The following is a 22,249-nucleotide window of genomic DNA, read 5'->3' as shown; positions in this document are numbered from 1 at the left end:
GTTAATCATTGTCCTTTTATAAGTAGCATATGTAGTAGTTGACTTCATGCATTGTATGTTAGTCTCTGGCTAGCTCTCTGGAGGAGAGGCTAACATAAAGGTTAAAGGTCAGTTTCAAGAAAAAATCTAGTTTCCCTGTATGTAATATATTATACTCATAAGACTTCTTCGGGGAAGTGATTTGACCAGACTATGTATGTGGGTAGGACTACCCGGGTGGATCGCCAAATTGTGTCAGTCCAATCCGAGTCCTCGATAATGGCATTTTTGCAACAGGTAAAGTGTTTTCAATTTGATCTGTGGATCAATCATGATACTTGTTCTTTTTTAGATTGAAAAGGTAGTTCCGCTCAGAATAAATATTGTGGGATTTTATAAAATGGGTTAATCATGAGCGGGGTCACCCAGCACATGCGCATACCTGACTAAAATTAAGCTAGGCCTAGTCGCTAGTACAGTGACGATTTGGGGTTAGCTCGTACCTGAGTTAAGTCGTACCCCGGTCAAGTCGTACTCCAGTCAAGTCGGACCCCAGTCAAGTCGTAATCCAGTCAAATCGTACCCCAGTCAAATCGTACCCCAGTCAAGTCGTAATCCAGTCAAATCGTACCCCAGTCAAGTCGTACTCCAGTCAAATCGTAACCCAGTCAAGTCGTAACCCAGTCAAGTCGTACCCCAGTCAAGTCGTACTCCAGTCAAATCATACCCCAGTCAAGTCATACCCTAGCCAACTCGTACCCTCGATGAGGATAACAGTTGTTTTTTCCCCTTTTTACTCCAAACGGTTTAATTTTATTAATGATTACAATCATGTTTGTTTTTATGTTCGGTATACGATAATTTTTCCTCCCCTTTTGCACTTAATTATTATTATATACTCATAATTGATTATTTATTGTAAGCCTATTAATGATTACAAGTTTTTTTTTGGATGTGCGACCGATGGTAGGTGCTATAGCGTATTTCCAAAAATCGCTCCTTGTCCCCAAAAGAAGCTGTGACATCAACAGTTGAACCATACCATCAGACATGTCAGAGAATATTTACTGATTTTATTAATTCAAATTAATCAAGCCAAACAAGAAGCTGTCATTAACCATACATGTTCGAACAGAGTACATGTATGTTCTAAATCCCAAAAGAAAAAATCTTCATTTTCCCCTAAACAAGCCTATTATGAGTGGTACCCATTTTTTTAAACAAGGATGTTTAACATTGATTTTTTTTCTTCTTACAAACTTTTGAATATGTATATGTTATTTTGACACCGTTTCTGATGTACTCTGCATTCATCTCTGACTCAACAGGTTTCTCTCAAATGACATCATTTCCTATTTGTCACGTGCATCAGCTTTTTTACTTCCATTTTTGTGGCATGCATCAGCTGCGCCATATTTGAAGATGTTTGGATCAGCTTGTGTGCTATTTTAGAACATTTTGCACACTGTGCGCACATGCACCCGTTAGAGTTACATGTACATGTATATATGCACACGCCATTTTCCTAGAAAGATGCTGTCTAATGAGAGAGATCTATTAGCAGGCCCTTCAGAAATACTACAAAGAAAATTATCAATTGGTTTTTGACCCCATAGCACCATGCATGAAATGCATGGCTTGTTTGCCATCCAAGCCCATGCCATGATGCAGCACTGAAGAATGTCAAAATGGTTCGTTACATTTATTGTCAGGTTTATTGCCAAATAATGTAATAACATACCTGTATTTATGATTAACCTTTTAGTGGAAGCGATTAAACTTCTTTGATAAGGAAGTAGTGAAGACACCCGGCACAAGTGAGATTTTCACCAGTCTTAAGGTAACTGTACATGCCATAAGGGTTCACCATAGGTCTATTATTCACCAGTAATCTGTTTTAATGGGAAACTTGGAGGCCCTTGGTGCCAGTAAACATACGCTGTACCGGTCTTTTGTAGCAGCTCTGAGCATGCACTCATTGTGTTGAGCATGCGTGATACATGTAGTTCTGAGCACGGGCCATACTGTGGAAAAGGATTGGCTTGTCTGCTGCCACCAGCATGTCAAAGTCTCTCATTGATTTCGTGTACAGCTGTGCAAATTCATAAAATCTAATTGGAAGTTGAAATGTCTTTCATCCTCCTCATTTTTTCATATTAGCCTCAAAAGTCCAAGAATTATTTGCTAGCAGTCAAATTGCATTTAACAGTAAGTTTGACTTCCTCATTCCAGGACATTGACATCACAGCTTGCGCCAGTGGGCGTGGTCAAGTGACTCTCGGAGACTCGGATGGCAACCTCTTCTTTCTGGATCGGAACCTGGACATCTCAGAGTTCCGGGCCTATGAGCTGCGAGTGACCCACCTCTGTCAGCTGAAACAGCACAACATCTTGGTGTCTATAGGGGTGAGTCCAGCCAGCTGAGCATTTCCCAGGAAGGATTGTATTATTCATTTGATAGCAGTGAAGACACACAAAGAGCATCCCACAAACCTTAAAATCATGTGGCTAGATCAGCGTACTTGAAAGAAAGTCTTGAACAGTCATCTGAGGAGATGCCATTATTGTATCAGTACCAAGCTCACAAACACATTACCAAACTTCAGCACATACACACTTTAAGAAGTCACAACACCCAGATGGTCGAAGGGGAATGTTGTGTGCAAGCCACCAGCAAGGAAATGTGGTGTCACCGTAGTAATGGCTTCTATACAGTCTATGGCTATGTCCAAATGACTTGGCTACGGCTGGAAATTATGCACGAGTCTGTAGTAGTAGTGGCAGCCAGTTAGCATAGAATTGTGTGTAATTTCAAGCCGCACCCAAATTACCCAAGTGATTCAAACGCAGCCCAAATAACCCTAAATGTAATGTTTGTGGCATAGGTTAGGAATGAATTATTCATTTTAATATTTATGTTGCAACCTTATTTCCATACATGAACAGGGTGTCCAACCCAACATAAAGGTGAATAACGTTGAAAAATGAGTTTAAAAATATTTTGATGAATATGCAATAGTCCCTCATGCATTTTTCATTAACAGCAAGATGAGCCAGGGATCAACCCCATCATCAAGGTGTGGAACCTGGACAAGCAGGACAAGATGCGCCACCCCACCTGCTCGCGCATCACGAGGGCGCTGCCCGGCAGTAACCAGCCCTCCCATGTCTCGGCCCTGACCGTCAGCGAGACACTGACAATGATGGCCATCGGCTTCCAGGACGGGAGTGTGACACTCATCCGAGGGGACGTCACACGAGACAGGTCAGTGTGCCGATGGAGTACATGTCAGAATTTACTTGGGTATATCTTAAAACTCAGGTTTCTCCCCAACTTTGGATTCATTTCTAACCTCGGAACCATTGGTAGGACTTGACACTACTTCATGCAGAGTACATGTAAACTCAGTCTGACTATCTATATGCACACAGGCAGAGCTGACATGTTGAAACGTTAATTGCTCCTTGGCTTGCCTCCAAGGATGTCTAATTGAGCTAACCTCTGATTTTTCGTGTACACATGTTGTGGTGGACCTTGCGTTAATCTTGAAATAGCCACCGTGCAGGGCCTATTGTGGTAGCAAGTATCGCTCTATGGGTGCACCCCAAAATGTTGACAAATATGAGGTTACCGCAAAAAATTTCATACAAATAACTCAAATTGACTCTTGTGAATCAGTGTTTGTGGTATTTGGCTGCTGTTGTCTGCATATATTTGCCAACATTCAAATTTGTTGGCTACAAATAGTACATTGGCATTTTTTAATGGTCAGGCCAAATGTCAAGACTGCTGTTCGTCATACAATTTGATTCTTGACACAAAACATAAACAATGTCAAAGCCAAAGACAAAAGAGGAGGTTTGAGAAATGGTCATAACTGGTTAATCTTTAGTCCTGCCAACAGAGCACTATCACCTGGAATTTGCCCTTGGTCAGAATTCACTTTTGAAGCCGATAATGAATCGGTTGGTTTTGACGATATCTAGACTAGCTATGCACACACTTTCACATGCTTATTCAGTTTCTCCTTCAACTTGTCCCTCACCTAGGCACAACAAGTTTAAGACCATCTACCAGGACAAGACACCAGTCACAGGACTGGGGTTCCGCCACACGCAGCGGAACACTGTACTCTTTGTTGCCACTGAAACCAGCGTGAGCTCCTTCAACCTGAGTGGAAAGGACCCTCACCGAGTAAGTGGTATCAGAAGATTTTTTTCTCCCCATTAGCCGTCAGTAGGGGCTTTGTTGATGATTTTACCCCCCCCCCCGATGAGAACTCCAGGATGTTAACCGAGTGAAGACACAAACTCCTAAATTCTCATCAGCTTTGAATAATCAACCCCTTACCCAATGTCCGTTTAGATAGCTGAACGCAGTGTACAGTAGTTTTCAAATCACAAAGCCTGCCTAATCGATTAAAGAAAATCTTATAGGGAAACGATTGTCAGGTCTTATTTGGGAATTCACCTGTTACCCTTTTAGCATCCATTAGGTATGGTGGCACTGAAGGGACATAAAAGATACACATTCTTTTCAAGACTTCGCAAAATCTTTTCACATTACAAATTTGATCACAGGTATTGCCGGTGTTTTTTAAAACATTGCATGTGATAGCGTATATCTTGTATAAATGTTGAACAACCATAATTAGACCTTTCCAAATCCGTATTGAAGGCGCCAGCCATGTGCACGATGAAGTAAGTAAGTTTGAATTACTTCTTTGTGGCCAGAAATGATTCACTAGTCTATTGTAATGGCCGCAGCCAGTTCCCGTAAAGTTGTATGTATTTCAAGCCACTGCCAAGTGATTCGGAGCAGACTTCATCTTAGATGCTGTTGGTTCTAAAGATCATGGGGCTGGATTTAACAAGTTGGTCTTTGGAAGAGTATAAGGTCATCACCGGTATGTAGTGCAGTCAACCACAGTGCTTCTAAACTCATAAGCTTGATGGAGACACAGTGATCAGTCTATTCAGGGACCTCCCTGTTAGTATGGCACTTCAGGCTTCACGTGTATCAACAAACAAATGTAGTTAACCAAGAGCAGAAGAGTTACCAATTGCTGTATCCAGGGAATAATTCTAACATTCAAGGTCTTTGGGGGTTATTTTGACTGCAGGAGGTACTGGATTTGCACGGCTGCCCTCTGCGCTGCTCCATAATGAGTGATGCCACACAGGATAACCAGTTCGTCATGGGAAGAGAAGACGTAAGTTGATGTTCTACTGAAACCAGTTTCTTAGAGCTGCTAAGTACTGGAAAAGTTTTGCTTAGCAAAAGCTAGGTACCAGCCAGAATTGGATTGTGACTGCTTAGTGGGATACGGTCCATTTTCTATTCTGCTGCATCATGAAATCTGACATCTCGTAATTGTGTTTGACCTCTCAGTTCCACACAAACTAGACAACTATCCAGCATGTTGATGAACCCCTTTGCATTCAAATCTCTGTATTGCTTGATTCAGCTTGGTTTAAGGTTAACCTTAAAAAGGCTGGAGTTTTTTTTTTTACCTTTTCCCACCCTTTTTAGGCAAATTCTAAACATTATCGGTTTGGAGACACTCCTTTAACCAACATTTTGCTAAGTTCTGCCAACTCTCAACATGGCATCTTTTCCCAGGCGGTGTATTTTTACCAGCCGGATGGCCGTGGTCCCTGCCTGGCCTTCGAGGGCCAGAAGACTCTTCTTTATTGGTACCGTGGCTACCTGGTGGTGGTCACCAAAGACAGCAAAATGCTCTCCCGCAACCTTGGCGCGTGAGTAACTTCATCATTTGGTAATGAGAAAAGATGGAAGTAGGGTGTGGGAGTTTTCGCAGTAGTGTCTGTGTTTTATGAATCAAAAGGTTGCAGTTTTTTTTCTAGCAGCGATGTTCTAGGTTAAGATCTCCTCCATCCTTTGAAATAACCCTTCAAAATTTTAACAACCTGTGAATTTCTTGCCCTAGATGATACCTGTAACACTCAACTTGCCATTAGTTGAGGAAAACTCATCACGAAGACAGGCTAAGGATGCCCTTGTTTTATTAAGATCCCAACCCATCTCTACACCTTTGCATATGTCACTTCTGAGCCAATATCGACACTGTACTCATGAAACTTTTGAGGTTTACCAAGGCCTCAGATGGCTCGTCACTTTCTCTCAATTTATCCAATTCCTTCCACTGTTTAGTTCTGGACAACAGTTGGTCATGGACACGGTGACAGTCTACGACATTCAGAACAAATTTATTGGTAAGTTTTGATATGTATAATAGTCATTTCTGCACCAAAACTTTCAAGCGTTTAGGGTGCAACTTCTTGCATTGTTGTTTCATGTGATTTTTAACTTAGAATTTCATCTTTAGTTTTGGTTGTTAGGGCATGAGGTTTAGGGATGTTCAAGGACAGGCATAGCCTCTAGTTTTTTTTCTTCTTCTTCTTCCTGTTCCCTTTCTGCTTCTTCACAGCTTATTTGGCCCCAGTACCAGAAGTGCTGGATGTTTTTCAGGAATGGGGTTCACTCTACGTGCTTGGTGGGGACAGAAAGGTTAGCAACAAATTTTATGCCCTCTACAAGACATTCTGAAGGCATATGAGTTACTGATTGCCACAAAATGAGTTTAAGGCCATTTTGTGTATGAAGGTTTGTTTCAGTGTGGCATTGATAGAGCAAACTGAGCTCTGTTGCTTTGATGTATTAGTCAGGGTCCTAATGAATATGAACATCATGATGATGAGAGATGTTGAGGGTTCCTGTGAATTCTCACCGTGCAAGATTAATTTTCAAGGTGTAAAACTTGAAAGTGGCTCTGGAGACCTGCAACTCATTTTTTTTTTAATGTTGGTCACATTTTGGATCAGAGACTTTAAGTTTCCGACATAATAAGAATGTTAGTTTGAGAGCCGGATACCCAACTAATCAAGAGATTTTCAAGGGGGGAGAGGGGAGCAATTGAACGGAAGATTGGTTTGAAATTGTTTCTTTGTCTTTCCAGCTGTATCATCTTCAAGAGAAGGACACACAGACCAAGTTGGAGATCCTCTTCAAGAAAAATCTGTACAGTCTGGCTATCAAGTAAGTGTCTGATTTGGCAGGTTGTTGGACAGACAGTCTATGCTTACGTAGTGTCATTGTGTGCATTACAAAAGGCCACACAGCATGCAATGGCCTGTGCTAGTGCCAAAATTTGCTGCCATTGTAGGACAGCTAAGACGCCCTCCAGTGGAAAAAGTATCAGATGATATTATGGGATGGCAGGTTAAAGGAGCATGGTGGACCAAAGTTTTTCAATCTTTTGCTTTCTACTTTAATATTTGTGTGTTTTTGGGCTTCGTACAGAATCAGGAACTTTTTTTAAATTGTAAAAACTTCCTATTACCTGTTAGGCAAAGCGAGGCAAGTGAAATGAACTATGAATGAAGGTCCTTGAGATTGAACTGTATATGTACATCAATTGTATGAACTAGTGTTTACTCCTTTTCAAGCAATTGGGGCATTGGAAACTTAATATTAGGCCAACCCCTATCCATCAAACACATTCGGGAAATCACTACAGAGGTGGACAATTTGGAAATCTGGAAAGGGCCCAAAATGGACGTACGTACAACCTACAACAGTACAAGTGTCCACCAGACATGTTGGCTGTAGTTGTTGCTAAAAACATGAAAAGAGTACTCTAGTTTACTTGCTGAAAATGTTGTATAATCTTTGCCCATCTTATTGTTATTATCGCCAGTCTTGCCAAAAGCCAGCATTATGACTACGATGGCTTAATTGATATCTTCACCCAATATGGTGACCATCTCTATAGTAAGGGGGACCATGATGGGGCCATATCTCAGTACATCCGCACCATCGGTCACCTGGAACCCTCCTATGTCATCCGAAAGGTGAGGTACCGATGACTGAACGTGGATCGGGTCTCACAGAATGAGTCCTTAGGCCAGTCTTTTTGTTTTAGTTTGCATTAGAAAGGGCAGTGTTGAGTTCTTGTTTTGATGTAGTGCGACATCCCGATGAAAGTGGACAACATGTTGACAAGATGATTCAAGGATTACTGCTTATTGTACATTGTGCCAGATTCTTTTAAAAGGCCTCTTGCACAAAAGTAGCTCTAGTGACTTGCAATTCATCTGGTAAGGTTTGGTTGGATATCATTAAACATCCCAGTGTTGATTAGGGAATTTTTTTTTCATTCACCATGTACTACAAACAGTACTGAGATTGGAGCATACTGTGTATTGGATATGATGATATGAGTGAAATCCTTTGTTCAAACAATTTCTTAAAACTTTTTCAGTGTTTAGAGAATTGATGAATTTATGTACAAGGGAAACATTAAGCGCATCTGTCATGGGATAGCAAAGACATTAAGTGGACTGAAACCCTTTCTCTTCTGTCAGAAGTTCAAAAATCTTTTTTCACGGCTTTCATTAATCTGAAATTCCATGAATTGTGCAAAAGTATTTAAAAGACTGAAGGGTTTTGACCTAAAATTTTCAGATCCTTTCACATTCTATGATAAGGTTTTGAGTGATTTTGTAAGATTTAGGAGGGTAGAGCCCAGCCACTGTTAGTTACATAGGGCTTGACGTTCCTTGAGAGTTTAAGTGCGTGTCATACATGTACATTTCGTACACTGTAGAAGATTTGGAAAGATTCACAAAGATCACTTTCAGGAATGCACAAAGAACTAGAGTTAAGCTCAACACGGGAGCCTTTTTTACCTGATAGTTTCTTGACGCTCAGCGGATCCACAACCTGACAGCCTACTTGCAGGCCCTGCACAAGCAATCTCTGGCTAATGAGGACCACACCACATTACTACTTAACTGCTACACCAAGCTCAAGGACAACAGTAAGCTGGACGAGTTTATCATGGTGAGTCCCTTACAAGAGCCTGTCGTTTGGCATTTCAATAGTTCGTCTGCCCCATTGCTGCAAGGCATTTTTCCTATTTCAAAATCCAGTGACCATGCTAATGCTATCACTGGTCATTTACATGTACAATGGCCCCCGCTTTTAAGTTGCTATTAAATCAGGCATTACATGATAGATGTCTGAAGTGGGCAAAAGTTTTATAAAAATATGTATTAGCTGATCTTGACATCTTTCCTTCACAAACGTGGACACGAATTTCCTACTACCTTAGTCCCCCTGTCAGTCCATATTAACTTGTAACTACCCAAGTAGTAATAGAGCAGAAGTAATCTGAAACCACAACCGTCAGATTGTACAACATTTTTCTCCCAATATTTTCTTTAACAGACCAAAGACAAAGAGGTGGACTTTGACGTTGAGACAGCCATCAAGGTCTGTCGGCAGGCCGGCTACTATAAGCATGCCTTGTTCTTAGCCGAAAAGCACGGCCAGCATGACTGGTACCTTAAGGTGCAGCTGGAGGACATCAAGGACTACCAGAAGGCGCTCACCTACATTGCCAAGCTGGAATTCTTTGAGGTGAGGATCTGGGTAGTCATGGGGGAGGGGGAAAGCAGCCAAGTTTAAAAGATAAAGTTGACTTAGCAGCACCTGAAGGTGTAGTTATACCTACCAGAAGGTGATGGCGGACATTGCCGAGATGGAGTTCTTCCAGTGAGCAGGGGTGAGTTTGGAGGCAGTGAGACAGTGAAAGGTAGCACCTTTGGTACTAATAGTACCTCAAGGTGCACTTAGAAGGCTTTCAACCTACATAACCTGGTTGGAGAGTTCTGATATATGTTATAAACTGGTTGGACTTATAAAAATATAAATATGGAATATAAAAATGCACTTTAACAGTGAGCTCATTAAGGTGCAGCTTAAGGATTCCATCAGAAGCATTGACCCTTTATTAATCTGTATTGGTAGTTCTGCAAGGTGAGGATGGGTTGTTTTTGGAAAGTAAAGCCAAGAAAGATAGAATAGAATGACTAAATGGAACTGTAAGAAAGAACACACTTAACTGAACGTTAATTGCATCTGGGTCTCACCTTAAGGTGCAGCTTGAGGACACAAGAAAGAATTGAACTGTTTGTCAAAATGTAGTTCTTTAGGTAAGGATTGGTGGTTTTGGGATGCTAAAGGCCAGAAAGAGTGGAAGAAATGGTCTTAACCACTACCAGCCGGGGACTCCGGGATCGGAGCCGTATGGTTTATATGTGTGGCCGGGGTCTCCGAACTCGGACAAAGGAAACAGGGCCCTGTAACAAAAGACCGTACTCCGAACAAAAGACCAGGCTGCTGGGCATGACCGGCATTTTTCACTCTCAAAAGTGGTGATAATCCAGCATTATTTTGAAACCGTATACCAGGGTTTGGGGTATTTAGAGCAAGCGGATTTCCACCGGGGACAAAAGCTCTCCACCACCCCAGCGATGAGCCACACAGCACCGCTGCATGCTAATCTGGCCCCTATTGAAAAGAGGTCAGCAGTGCACTGAGCCAGGTTCGTGAACAAAAGACAGCTGTATAACACCGCACAATCTGGGCTCTGTTTACAAGGCTGCAGGCCTGGCTGAAGTATTCGGGTGTCATTGAAGGTCACCTGTCAACTAAGAGTAGTGCCTGAAGATTACTCCGTGCGGCTATAAACGACTGTTAAATGGAATGATGAATTGTTGAAGGATTTTGAAAACGGAAAAAATGATAGTCATGCCGGCCCAGCATCCTCAACGTTGAAAAATGCCCCGGTCCGAAGTGGTTAATAAAACTCTAATAGCACCTTAAGGTGCAACTTGATGACACAGTAAAGCATTAATCCGTTGTTAATCTGGTGTACTAGTGCAGATGATATGTTATGAAAGGGGAGGTACCAGAGAAGTAGGAAAGTTTATAGAGGGAAAAATGACTTGGCATCTGAAATCGGTTCATCTGGCCACAGGCAATGGACAACATGAAGAAATATGGCAAGACTCTGATGAGTGAGGTGCCCAGAGACACCACCGACTTACTCAAGATCCTGTGCACCGACTACAAACCCAGTGACAGTAAGCAAAGGGAAAGTTGTTCCTTTCAGTTTTTTTATTGAGCATCACACCTTGTGGTATTCCACAAGAACTTATTATCACAATACTTTGCATCCCCAAGAGGTTGGCGCATGGAATGTGGGAAGAAGTCAACATCCTTGTGCCAAATATATTTTTCTTTTTTGCACAAAGACTCCACAGTGTACGCAGTGTGTACGTGTACAATTGAAGTTGACTTAGTGAATTGTCAATGTACAACGTGTCCAAGTGCATTTGCAGGTGCCTGGCACTACACATAAACAATGGAGAATGCTCAATCAATGTTAAGACAAACATTTGGTGACACTCGCAGTGTGAGCCAGGCTGCTTCAAGTCACACTGTCTTTATATTAAGTGAGTTTCTCAACTCAGTACATTTATGACAGTGTGGAGGCATGCAATCTTACATGTTTCTACTTTGTCATAAACATAGGCTATGGCTCGCAGTAGCACACATGTCTTTGGAAAGTGGCTGCAGCCGCTAGCCAATACACGTGTGTACCCGTAGTTTCCAGCCGCAGCCACAACTTTTAGACACAGTCACAGACTGGAGATCTGATCGATCTCATTATGGTCACCCCTAGAACATCTAGAACTTCATTGCATTTTTTTTACAAAGCATAGCATAGCATAGCATGCAACAGCGCAGTGCGGCAGGAACACGCTCGTCCCTTTGCCATATGTGGCGGTGCATTACTCAGGCCAGTGTGATGCCATACTGAACAAGAGAATGTTTATATTTGCAAACTGTTTAGAGGAAGTTAAGTTTAATCTTAACAGTCCTTAATCCTTTGGCTGTTGGAAGACTGAGGACTGTTAAGGTTAAAGCATTGTTTAACTCAAACTTAGCATTGACAAATGACATTACCAACCGTTGTGTTTTGATGATAATTTTTCTTCCTTTAGTTGCCAATTTCCTGAAAGTTGGAGAGGAAGACGGTAAAACTGACTTGACATTTGCATGTAACTGTGAACGGTGCTTGATAGTATTGACAAATAATTAACCTTTTTGTTTTTAAGTTTCGCACATTGAACATCTGTGGTTCTTGCTCCAAAAAATCTGAAGGCAAAGTGAATGCATAGAGATAACATACAGTTACAACCTCAACCTCGTATGAAGGCATGATATTGTTTATTGTACCTGCTCATCAAGCTAATGAGGCATTTTGTGTCATATTTCAGAGTACAGTGGATTAACAAAGACAACAATAATGTTAATTTTTAAAGGCACGGTATCATTATTACCCCTGCTTGCCGTGCCTTTAAGGCTTTTTTGAGATAGTCGGAACACCTTGAGAAATATATGTGGCTTGATGTTGCAATTTAAATGGATTTGCTTGCTTAAGCAGAATAAATCATTTCTGCCTTTGTCACAAGTGCTCATTTACTCTTGGGTGGACAGGGACGATGAGCTGAATAACACGTTTCCAATCAAACAATAAAAGATGTCACCACAAAGTAGCCTTTGTCTGAGTTGACATGTGCTTCCGTAAATCTGCATGCTGTGTGAATTTGTCCTTTTCAATCTACTGCTCCCTGAAGTGGATTGTTGAACTGTCCTGTGAAGGAGTCCTTGATTGATTGGGCAGACCTGCATGGTTCTTCATTCAGAACATAATTGATATGTGTGCATGTGTTTATGTGCAGAAGCCCAATGACAGTGCATTTGACTTTTGGTTTCAATAAGCAGCTTGTTCCGTCTTTGTTTCTCCATTTTACAATTCTTTTGTTTTTTATGAAGCATGCTTTTTAACTTGAAGTTATATAACTTCAAGTGGAAAGTCACATGTTTTCATCTTGGCTTTGCAGAACAGCAGCCGGACAATGTAGAAGTTAAAAAGCATGCTTCGAAACTGAAAGTGTGGTTTGGGAACTAACATATTGTGGGTTTTTCTTATGTTTTCTCAAGATTTGTATTCTGTAAGGTGCCTGATAGTTGGTGGAGAGTTTTTTCTCTGACAGTTTGATGTGGATTTTGACTGTCTTCATTTGCTCCACAATTTGTTGTAACCAAGAACAGTTTTTCCATGCCCAATGGAAGCTATGTCAACCATCCTGTTCTGAAGTATATGTATTTAAAGATTCTAAAAGTTCTATAGCCAGTGGGGGAGACATAATACGATGGGCTTAAGACTTCACAACTGAAATTAAGACACTGATTGAAGCAAAAATTGAAAGGTAAATGGATTATGGTCTCAAAACCAGGAATGTTCAGCATTGGAATGCTGAGTGTCAAAAATTTTCAACTATTGTCTTACTAGTGTCTCCATAGAAAGTTAAAAAGACAGGATGAAAATTCTCTGAAATGAGCAAACAAAACCCTGGACATGCTCCCGACAAAGGTAGAAACTCCCCTCTCCACATTTTATGTACAGTCGTGAATTTAAGGCACTGGTTCAGCCACTTTTTCCCCCTTACAACCTAAACATGTTTTTGTGTTTCTGGCTGGACAGAGCCCCTGATAGATGCCAACATGTTGACAGGGGATGTTGTCCCAAAGGTTCAGAAGGCCAATGCGGAGGAGTTCATCCACATTTTTGTTAACAACTCCGGTCAGCTGATGGAGTTCCTGGAGCACATGGTCAAGGTAAGTCCAAAGCTACTTGTAGGTTGTGGAAGTAGGGTTGTTGAGTCCATGTAGTGGAGTTTATCGACATCTTTGGCAGCAAATAACATCAGTACATATAATTCTCACAGCATACTGTCCCGTTATATTTGTTCTTATAACATTTTCTAAATGTTTCAGTGAAGTCTGCGGGTTTTTTTTGCACTGATCAACTTTGTTCAGGTTCAGCCCGATTCGTCTCACCTGATCTACAACACTTTACTAGAGCTTTACCTCCATGACATGGCTCATGAGGGTGAGAGACGCAACCGTTTGGAGCTCCATCGCAAGGCCATGGATCTGTTACAGACATCAGACGTGAGTCACCAACTTTTCAGCCCCACCCTGGCAACCTCTTACCCCTCTCCTCCCTGCCACCTACCCCACCCCACCCTGCTTCTAATTTTAACTCCACCCACTCTCCAACCCCACAGTGCCCGCCCTTCTTGCCCACCTTAAACCTCACCCTTCCCACTGTCCAGCCCCCATCCCACCCACAATTCAATCCCACTCCCCCCCACTCACCCACCCTCCAACACCAACTTCACCCATCTTCCATCCCCACTTTGCCCACTGCCCCCTCCCCCGTCCACTTTAATCCTTACCCCACCCACCCTCCAACCCCTCCTTACCCATCTTACAACCCCACCCCCTCCGTCTTCCAATAATTTATTTCAAATGTTTACTCACTCGTTGTTCCGTCAGGCCTTGTACGATATAGATCAGGCCCTTGTGCTATGCCAGATGCACAACTTCAAGCAAGGAATCCTCTTCCTCTACGAGAAATCCAAACTGTAAGTCGTTATTAGTACCCTAACTTGTTTCTGTTTCAGAATAACCTGCTCCCTCATAGTCATAAGGCTTGTTTGGTCTCAATCAATTATCCGGGATTACTGATCAAGATCGAGATACAGACCTGGGTGAAACAAAGAGGCCCATTGCAAGGAACAAGGAAGCCATATTTTTATCATGTGCTGTAAATCTATCTTTAATTCAAAGTAATCTGTGAAATTGTTGGTGGAAGACTATGTTGGGTTCATTGCTTTACTTCCATTCTTCAAATGTTGCTTAAAACATTTAGATATGATAAATAAAGTGCAGATTTAAATTATTCATCATTGTAAATGAAATTAATCTGTCAATGATATTTTCTCTTTGTTTTTAATTTGATTCTTAGATTCCCAACATAAAAAAGTTGATCTCGTTTTCAATTCAATAAGGCCAACCTCCGAACAATGCCAATTCATGCAGTCACCATTGAGGGCATGTTCTTTCTGTGTGTGTGTCACAACAGGTATCAACAGATTCTTCATTATCACATGGAAAACAATGAGTATGATCAAGTCATTGACACTTGCAAGCGGCACGGGTGAGAAAGAAAGGGTGTCTTCAACTCTTTAAGAAAACTACTACCTTTGTGCTACTTGTAGTGGTCTTCTGATTTTATGAATGGTCTCTGGATCAGAGTTGCACGTTATTACAAAATATGCATGAACTCGTGATTTAAAAGCACTTGTTGCGAGACAATTTGACCTGGGACATTCTTTCCTCAAGTGTTTAAAACGTGAAATATTGCCATTGTAAAATGAAGTCCATTTCTTGTCAATGAGGCACGTGTTTTTTTTATCAGTTTCAGAAACACTTCTTTCGGGAAACACTGTCCAAATGTATTGTCAGTCTTCTTTCATTGAATGAACCTGGGATGCAAATGTATATTCAGGTCAAGCCTTTTTAGTTAAAATAATGAAGTTGCACGTGATACACAGTGTAGCAAATGAAAGTGGATTCCTGTCAGTGACTGTTTAAAACAGATGGTTTCTAGCCTTTGGTTTCCATAACATGTTGACCCCCAACACTTCAGCCCAATCCCATTTGGCTGTACTGGATCTGCTGAGCTCTGTCATGACCTTTGTCCTCTGACCCCACCAGGACCCAGGACCCTAACCTGTGGGTGCAGACCCTGTCCTACTTTGCCCGCAAGGAAGAGAATTGCAAGCAGTACATTGTGGAGGTGCTGTCCCAGATTGACCGCTACAACCTACTGCCCCCTCTCATGGTCATCCAGACGCTGGCCCACAACTCATCGGCAACCCTCTCCGTTGTCAAGGTGTGACTTTTAAACCACACAATTCCCTCCCCCCCCGGATCTTGGCTATGTCATGCCCAATCATTGTGAAACTTGGCATGTATATTTGACAGAATGGATGAGAGTTCCAATGCTGCTTGCTGAAGTTCAAAGCGAGACACTTAAGAAATGCAGTTGAGTGTGGCAGAGAGTCCAAGGCTTGCCCTTAGCAAACATACAAAAGGCAAAGAAGTATGCACAGTGGGCAAATTTTACATGGCAAAGTATGATACACTGAGGGTATACTCAAGCATGCACAATTTAGAATGTTTATGGACTGAAAGGCTTAAATGTGATCTGCTCTTTGAGGAACCGGAGGCTTCTTGGCTTATCTACCACAAGGTTGATTTGAACCTGATCTGCTCTTTGACAGGATTACATCATCCGCAGGCTTCAGCAGGAGAACGACCAGATTACGGAGGATGAGAGGCTGGTGAAACAGTACAGGGAGGAGACAGAAAAGATGAGGAGGCAGATGGCGGAGATGAAAACAAGGTAAGGCTGGCTGGGTAGCTGGCTGGCTGACTGGCAGCCAGCTGGTTGACTTGTTGGCAGACTGGCTGGCTGGCTCCTTGCCTGGCCGGCTGTCTGGCCAGTAGCCAGCTAGCCGCTTTGCTTGTTGGCAAGCTGGCTGTCTGTGGCTGACGTACCTGGCCAAACTTGAAGTAATACCAACAATTTGTCTTCCATTGTCAAACAGTGCTAAAATCTTTCAAGTGTCGAAGTGCAGCATCTGCAATCACAACCTGGAGTTACCGTCTGTTCACTTCCTATGTCAACACTCCTACCACCAGCAGTGAGTGTGACCTTTGACTTTTCTTCTTCAGTACAAAAAACATGTTTCCAGCGTACAGTTTCTAAAAAAGAAATTTCTTCACTAAAACACACTCCTTGACTGAAGAAATTCCAATTTTTAATTACTGGGTTTAATTTTAAATTAACAGATGACGTTGTAGTGTCTTGGTGGTCATAGGTTCGAACCTCAATCAAGTCAGTTTTTTCCTCAAAGCTTAATAAATATGAACCCACTCAGGTTTCCTTTTGTAATTAATGCTATTATTCTAGATTGTAAGGGATGACCTCTCTGACTGATCCATGTCTGCCATTTCCTGTATTATCCAGCATTGCTAATGTTGCTGGCAGCATGATTTTTGCACATGATTCCTGGCCACGTAGCAAAGAATGGGTTGGTAGCTGATGTAGCTGGTAGCTGTTGGTAACTGATGCACACTCGTTCCCAAACACAATGACAGTTTTAGATACTGCTAACATAGCACTGGAAAGCCCAGATGGTAGGGCACCTGTGCAACATTCCATAGGTCCGGGGTTCAATTCCCACGATGGCCAGCTTTATTGGTTCATCCTAATGCATTGTATACTGGTGACTGTTGTTTTGAGAGTTACGTAGCACTGGCTAGCTCAGTCAGTAGAGACCCAATACAGCATTCCAAGAGTTCTATTTTGAATCCTACTCTATTCCTATTTTGGGCTTGCTATATCAGCTGGTATATCAGTATAGTGTTCCAAAGGTTCTTGGTTTGAATCCCACTCCAGTCAATTTCCATGTTCATCCTGATGCATTTTATAATGGGGATATTTTGTTTTAATAATCACAGCGAAGGCCACTTAGTTAGCAGAACTCTAGCACAGCATCCCACTGGTTTCAAGTTCGAACATCACTCTAGTCATTCTGATGCATTTTGTAATGTAACATCTTTTGTAATAATCACAGTGATGGGCACATTCCACAAAATTGTTGTATTTCTGCGCGTGAGCTCATTAATTTTTTGTGATCCCATGGGATTTTATAGTAAGACAGGCCATAATCAGGAGGGATCATAGAAATATTTCTATAAATCCCAAATTTGGGACTAATAGTTTCCAGTTTGGGGTGTTTCTTTCACAAAAATCCCCGAATTGCGGGCCTATTTTGGATAGAGGCGGAAGGTATGTTTTTGCGCTGTTTCTATGGGCACGTCTTTGGTGTAGTACAACCTGAGGGCCAGTTGGATTGGTTAGTAGAACATCCAGCACAGTGTTCCAAAGGTCCCAGATTTGAATTTCATTCCAATCAATTTTTACCCTGTTTATCCTGATGCATTTGGTAATTATGACAGTTGTTTTGAGAGCTATGCTGAGAATGACCTGGAGTGCCCCGCCTGCGCCTCCGAGAACCACAAGGTGATGGACATCATCAGGGCCCAGGAACAGAGCAAAGACCTCCACGAACAATTCCACAGACAGGTTAGGATAGGGCTGAATGAAATCTTAACCGATTCCTTGAAAGAATGGAAAAGACCACTTTTTTGTTTTAACCATAGTACATGTAGATATTTCCAAAATTGGGAGACAGCATTATGAATTCTTTTGATGATCATTTTTGTTTAAAGTAAAGAAAATTTAGCCCAATCTGTGCAACTCTGGGCACTGCTGGGAACTCTCTAGCAGAAAATAGTACTTTCTAAACAATATATGGCAACAATTTTGAAACTTGTTCACAGTTACCTGCCTGCAGCCTGCATCCATGGAGATTGCCTGGAACAAGTTGTCCCGTTCACGCCAACTGTGCCTTCCAACTGACCATTCTCTCTTACTTTTTCAGTCCTATTAAATATAACTGTTGCCCTTTTTTTTCCTTCACAGCTGGAGAAGTCTCAGGACGGTTTCTCGGTTGTCGCTGATTATTTCGGCAGAGGAGTTTTCAATAGGGTGAGCATTTGTTGGATTTTAACTTCCATTGCACTGGATGTTGATTACTAGCAATTTATGCATGGAAAGATGTGGCGAACAGAAGTAAAGTTATAACCCTGCACTTATTACATAGAGACTAGCCGGGCATGACACTATGCGTGAGCACTGACTGAAGAGCGCTAGCATTGCAGTAAGTCATAACAAAGAAACACATAAGGCACATGTACAACATGTGCAAAGTACCACTGATATTATGACTTCTCATATTGGTTAGTTCGTATTCACATTCTGATATGGTACAATGTGGTGATGGAGGGTTCAAACAGTGTTTTATATGCATCGTGTATTCCTTGGCAGTTTTTATGTTGGGAAAATATGGTATTCCTCTTAAAGAGCATGTTTTCTCTGATTCAATCGTAGTGTCGTTTGTCTTCAGACCCCAACCGTAACAAGCTTAAAAGGACTTTTTTCTGTTCATGCCAAGATGCGAATTCTGAATGTAGATTGTGTCATTCTGAGAAAACAGAGTCTAACGAGGGGAACCTTCACCCTGTGTTCGTAGTGGATAAACCCTGGTGCGTGCCAAGGATTTGGTATGGTGCATGTAGCCACTGTTTGGCATGCACCAGGGTTTATCCACTACAAACACAGGGCAAGGGTTCCCCTCTGTTTCTCTGTTTTCTCCGAAAGACTCTGTCTGCATTCAGAATTTGCATCTTGGCATGAACAGAAATAAAAGTCCTTTTAAGCTTGTTATAGTTGAGCTCTGAAGACAAATGACACAGCGTTCGATTTGGATGCTTCCGAGTTTATTTGAACAGACTAAATCAGAGAAAAGATGTTTTCCTTAGAGGTGCTCTTTAACTTCTTGTTTCTTTTGTCCTTGCAGGTTACCCTTGTGACCGATACTTTCCCAAGTTCCCCAAAGAAGCTGATGCCGTCTCAGACAGGGATCCTTCCTGCACCCATGCAGCCTTCCCGAATAACACAGGCAGCCCCTGCGAGAGCTGCCCGGCCGTCTCCAGTGCACAGCCAGCCCATATCGCTACCAGGGACATCCAGCACCCAACTGCCACCCGGCCGGACCCAGACCCCACCCCAACCCCGGTCTGCCCCAAGCCCCGCCCCTGGCTTCCAGATGCCCACTGCCCGGGGGGCCTCCCAGTCCTTCCAGCAGGAGAAGGCAAAGCAGCCACAGTCTAACCCCGCTGAGGTTTACCATGCCAGCCCATCCCGGCTCACCCCATCTCCCAACCCGAGTGTTCCGAAGTCATCGAGTCCCGCCACCTCCCACCGGGTGCCCACAGCCCCGGCCCAGGAGTATAACCCATTCCTCATGGGGTCTGGGGCAGTGTTGGGTTCAGCAAGGCCACCTAGCCCTGCTACCAGTAGCCCAGCCCAGAAGACCTCCTCTCCAAGCAAGGCACACTCTTACAACCCCCAGGCAAACCCATTTGAAATGGGTTCATCCCAGGGGGTTAAGGACAACATAAATCCCTTCACAGGCCGACGGGATTCTCCATCAAATCCTTTCCAAAGTGATGGAGCCAGTTCCAACCCATTTGAAGAAGAGGAAGATAAAAACAATCCCTTCTTCAATTAAATGCATAAACATATACTACATTGTACATTCGTAATTTTAGCCAAATCTTGTTATTGGTGTACTGCACCCAAGATGGTTGCGGAAAGGTTGAATTTTTGTGGGTGGATTAGAATACATCTAAATGCTTGAATTTTCCCCATCGCCTTTCTTATTTGACTCAGGCTAATTCCTGACCTATGTGCTCAGTTCTCTTGTCAGAATTTTGTGATTCTTTATTTGATTGAAGTGTTGCAGCTATTAAGAGCACAAACTTGCAGATGTAAAGTCCACTTGACTCCAAAACTGGGAGGGAAATAGGAGCTCAAATTTGGAATGTAACTTAACCCAGTTATGTGGCTACATAACTGGGTGCATAATAACATTACGCACATGCAGATTTGTCACCGATGTGATTCAAGCCAATAAAGCCATTTTTAACACTCAAGAGGCCCTTGATCAAATCTTACACAGTGGAAATAGTTGTCGCCCACGCAATATCCCAATGATAAAAAATGATTAAACTGAGTGGTACTGTATATTGAAACAGGGTTAAATAGTCTCTCCCTGTTTCATACAAAGACGGAAGAATATTCTCAGTGATCATTTTGTGAGATCCAGTTACCAGTATGGAGCAGTTTTCTACAAATTTAAGTGTTCACTAATAAAATCCATGCACAATTTTGTTGATGCAGTCCACATGCCAAATATTAAACTCAATCAACTAAAACTATTGCTGCAACTGTGACAAACTAAGTCCTTCAAGGCTGTTGGCCGATGCTGAATGTTAGGTTTAAAAATTAGAGTGAATAATATTCAAAGAATATTTTGTATGAGATATATTATGTACATTTAAGTCTACTCAAATTGTAAATCATTTATGTAAACTTTAATTTTTTTTCTTGCCTAAAAGCCAGTACAAGCACGGATGGGGGGTGACAATACCCCTCCCAACTATTAAATAAAAGTAACAACTATAGTATCAATACAAGAGATGAGATCCTACTATGTGAATAAACGTAAGTGCGTCATTAACAATGTAATTCATTACCAATGTCTCGACTGTGCGTAACAATCAGATATGAAAAAAAAATCTGATGGGCCAGACCGTACCCCGTAACCCAGAAAAAATTTCTCAATCCACCCCTACAGAACACAGCCAGTTAGTGATTGTATTTTACAACAATGTGTGAACATTTTTTGGAGGTTGTTTTTTATGTTTTTGTTGTATTTTGCCAACATATTATGCATATGCTCAGAAAAATAAAGGTTGAGATCTTAAAAGTTACAATTGGCGATATTGCTTTCTATTCTATTCTTACTTTGCAAGTTTGAAATGTTATTTGATGGACCCCATCCCCAATTGTATCTCTTCCCAAATTATGGGTAGAAAGTGTTAACAGTTGTTTTAATAGTTGTTTGTGTTACAGGGCCTTTTTTAAAATCTTGACTGATCTACGTATTCAGTACCATCTCAGGCAGCCTCCCAGTGGTCAGTTTCGAAATGTTTACTGTTGGAACCAATTCATGAAAATACTCCAGACGTTGGCCTCATGAGACGAGTTGGTGTGTGTGCACTACATAATTGAGCCAAAGAACCTCACACAACCCGACTCGCCACGTAATTTCTTTTCCTACCTCCATGGTATGATTAACCTAAAAAGAAGTGGGGGAGGTCGAGGAATCAGACTACCCATGGCACTTGTAAAATTTTCCTCCGTCGGCGAATTTCATGACGGCACCCTCGTCCGATTAAAATAGTCTAGCAACGCACGTGGTCTTGTCTTGCTCCACCTAGGATAGCTATCTGTATCGTAAAGTTGGCAAAGCATCCCGCGGGAAACATATCACACCAACTTGTAGAAAGCAATTACAGTTTTAGAGGTGGGAGGAAAACCCATCGGAATATTCAGGGTAAAACCCACGGAATCAAGGTAGAGACTGAAAGCCCAATCCACAAGTTGACCTAGCCGGGATTCAAACCCAGACCGCAGAGGTGGAGGGCGAGGAATGAACCACTACCAGAGCTACACACCCTCACGGCCAGCTATAGAACTTCCATCACCCCGAACGTCCCACCCACTCACTAGTGCTCTATCTGTAGGAGAGGGTTCCTTGCCCAGATATATAGGCTTCTCCAGCCATCTCCACCACCCACGCCAGGTTGACATCCAGTGGACCATTTCCACGAAATGTGCAAATTAGATGGGCGCATGCGCGCTACTACCACTGGTTGGCAAGCGCGGCCGCCAACACTGTCGGCAGTGTATCCGTAGGCGAGCTGCTAGTTGTCACATAT

General features: G+C 42.2%; 1 protein-coding gene across 2 annotated transcripts; it reads left to right on the top strand.

Annotated features, from left to right (window-relative positions):
* The first annotated feature begins 116 nt into the window (after positions 1-116).
* On the top strand, positions 117-21,241 carry vps11 (VPS11 core subunit of CORVET and HOPS complexes). Of its 2 annotated transcripts, XM_022235465.2 has the most exons (25): positions 117-276; positions 1,745-1,819; positions 2,212-2,385; positions 3,024-3,244; positions 4,030-4,174; positions 5,103-5,192; positions 5,603-5,739; positions 6,155-6,216; positions 6,432-6,511; positions 6,960-7,039; positions 7,701-7,854; positions 8,699-8,845; positions 9,233-9,424; positions 10,827-10,932; positions 11,857-11,889; positions 13,404-13,537; positions 13,739-13,873; positions 14,261-14,349; positions 14,850-14,924; positions 15,485-15,662; positions 16,054-16,175; positions 16,381-16,476; positions 17,798-17,924; positions 18,324-18,389; positions 19,261-21,241. In XM_022235465.2, exons 1-25 carry the CDS (start codon positions 193-195, stop codon positions 19,972-19,974), a joined length of 3,516 nt encoding a protein of 1,171 aa, XP_022091157.2. In that variant the 5' UTR covers positions 117-192; the 3' UTR covers positions 19,975-21,241. The 2 variants fall into 2 exon arrangements, with proteins under 2 accessions (XP_022091157.2, XP_022091158.2); XM_022235466.2 differs by lacking the exon at positions 11,857-11,889.
* Positions 21,242-22,249: the final 1,008 nt, after the last annotated feature.

The sequence above is a fragment of the Acanthaster planci genome, linkage group LG02, assembly GCF_054643075.1.
Source record: "Acanthaster planci isolate LZ-2023a linkage group LG02, COTS_SCS, whole genome shotgun sequence".
NCBI lineage: Eukaryota > Metazoa > Echinodermata > Asteroidea > Valvatida > Acanthasteridae > Acanthaster > Acanthaster planci.
The sequence above is the reverse complement of the archived record's forward strand: the minus strand, read 5'-3'. Positions and strand labels throughout refer to the sequence as shown.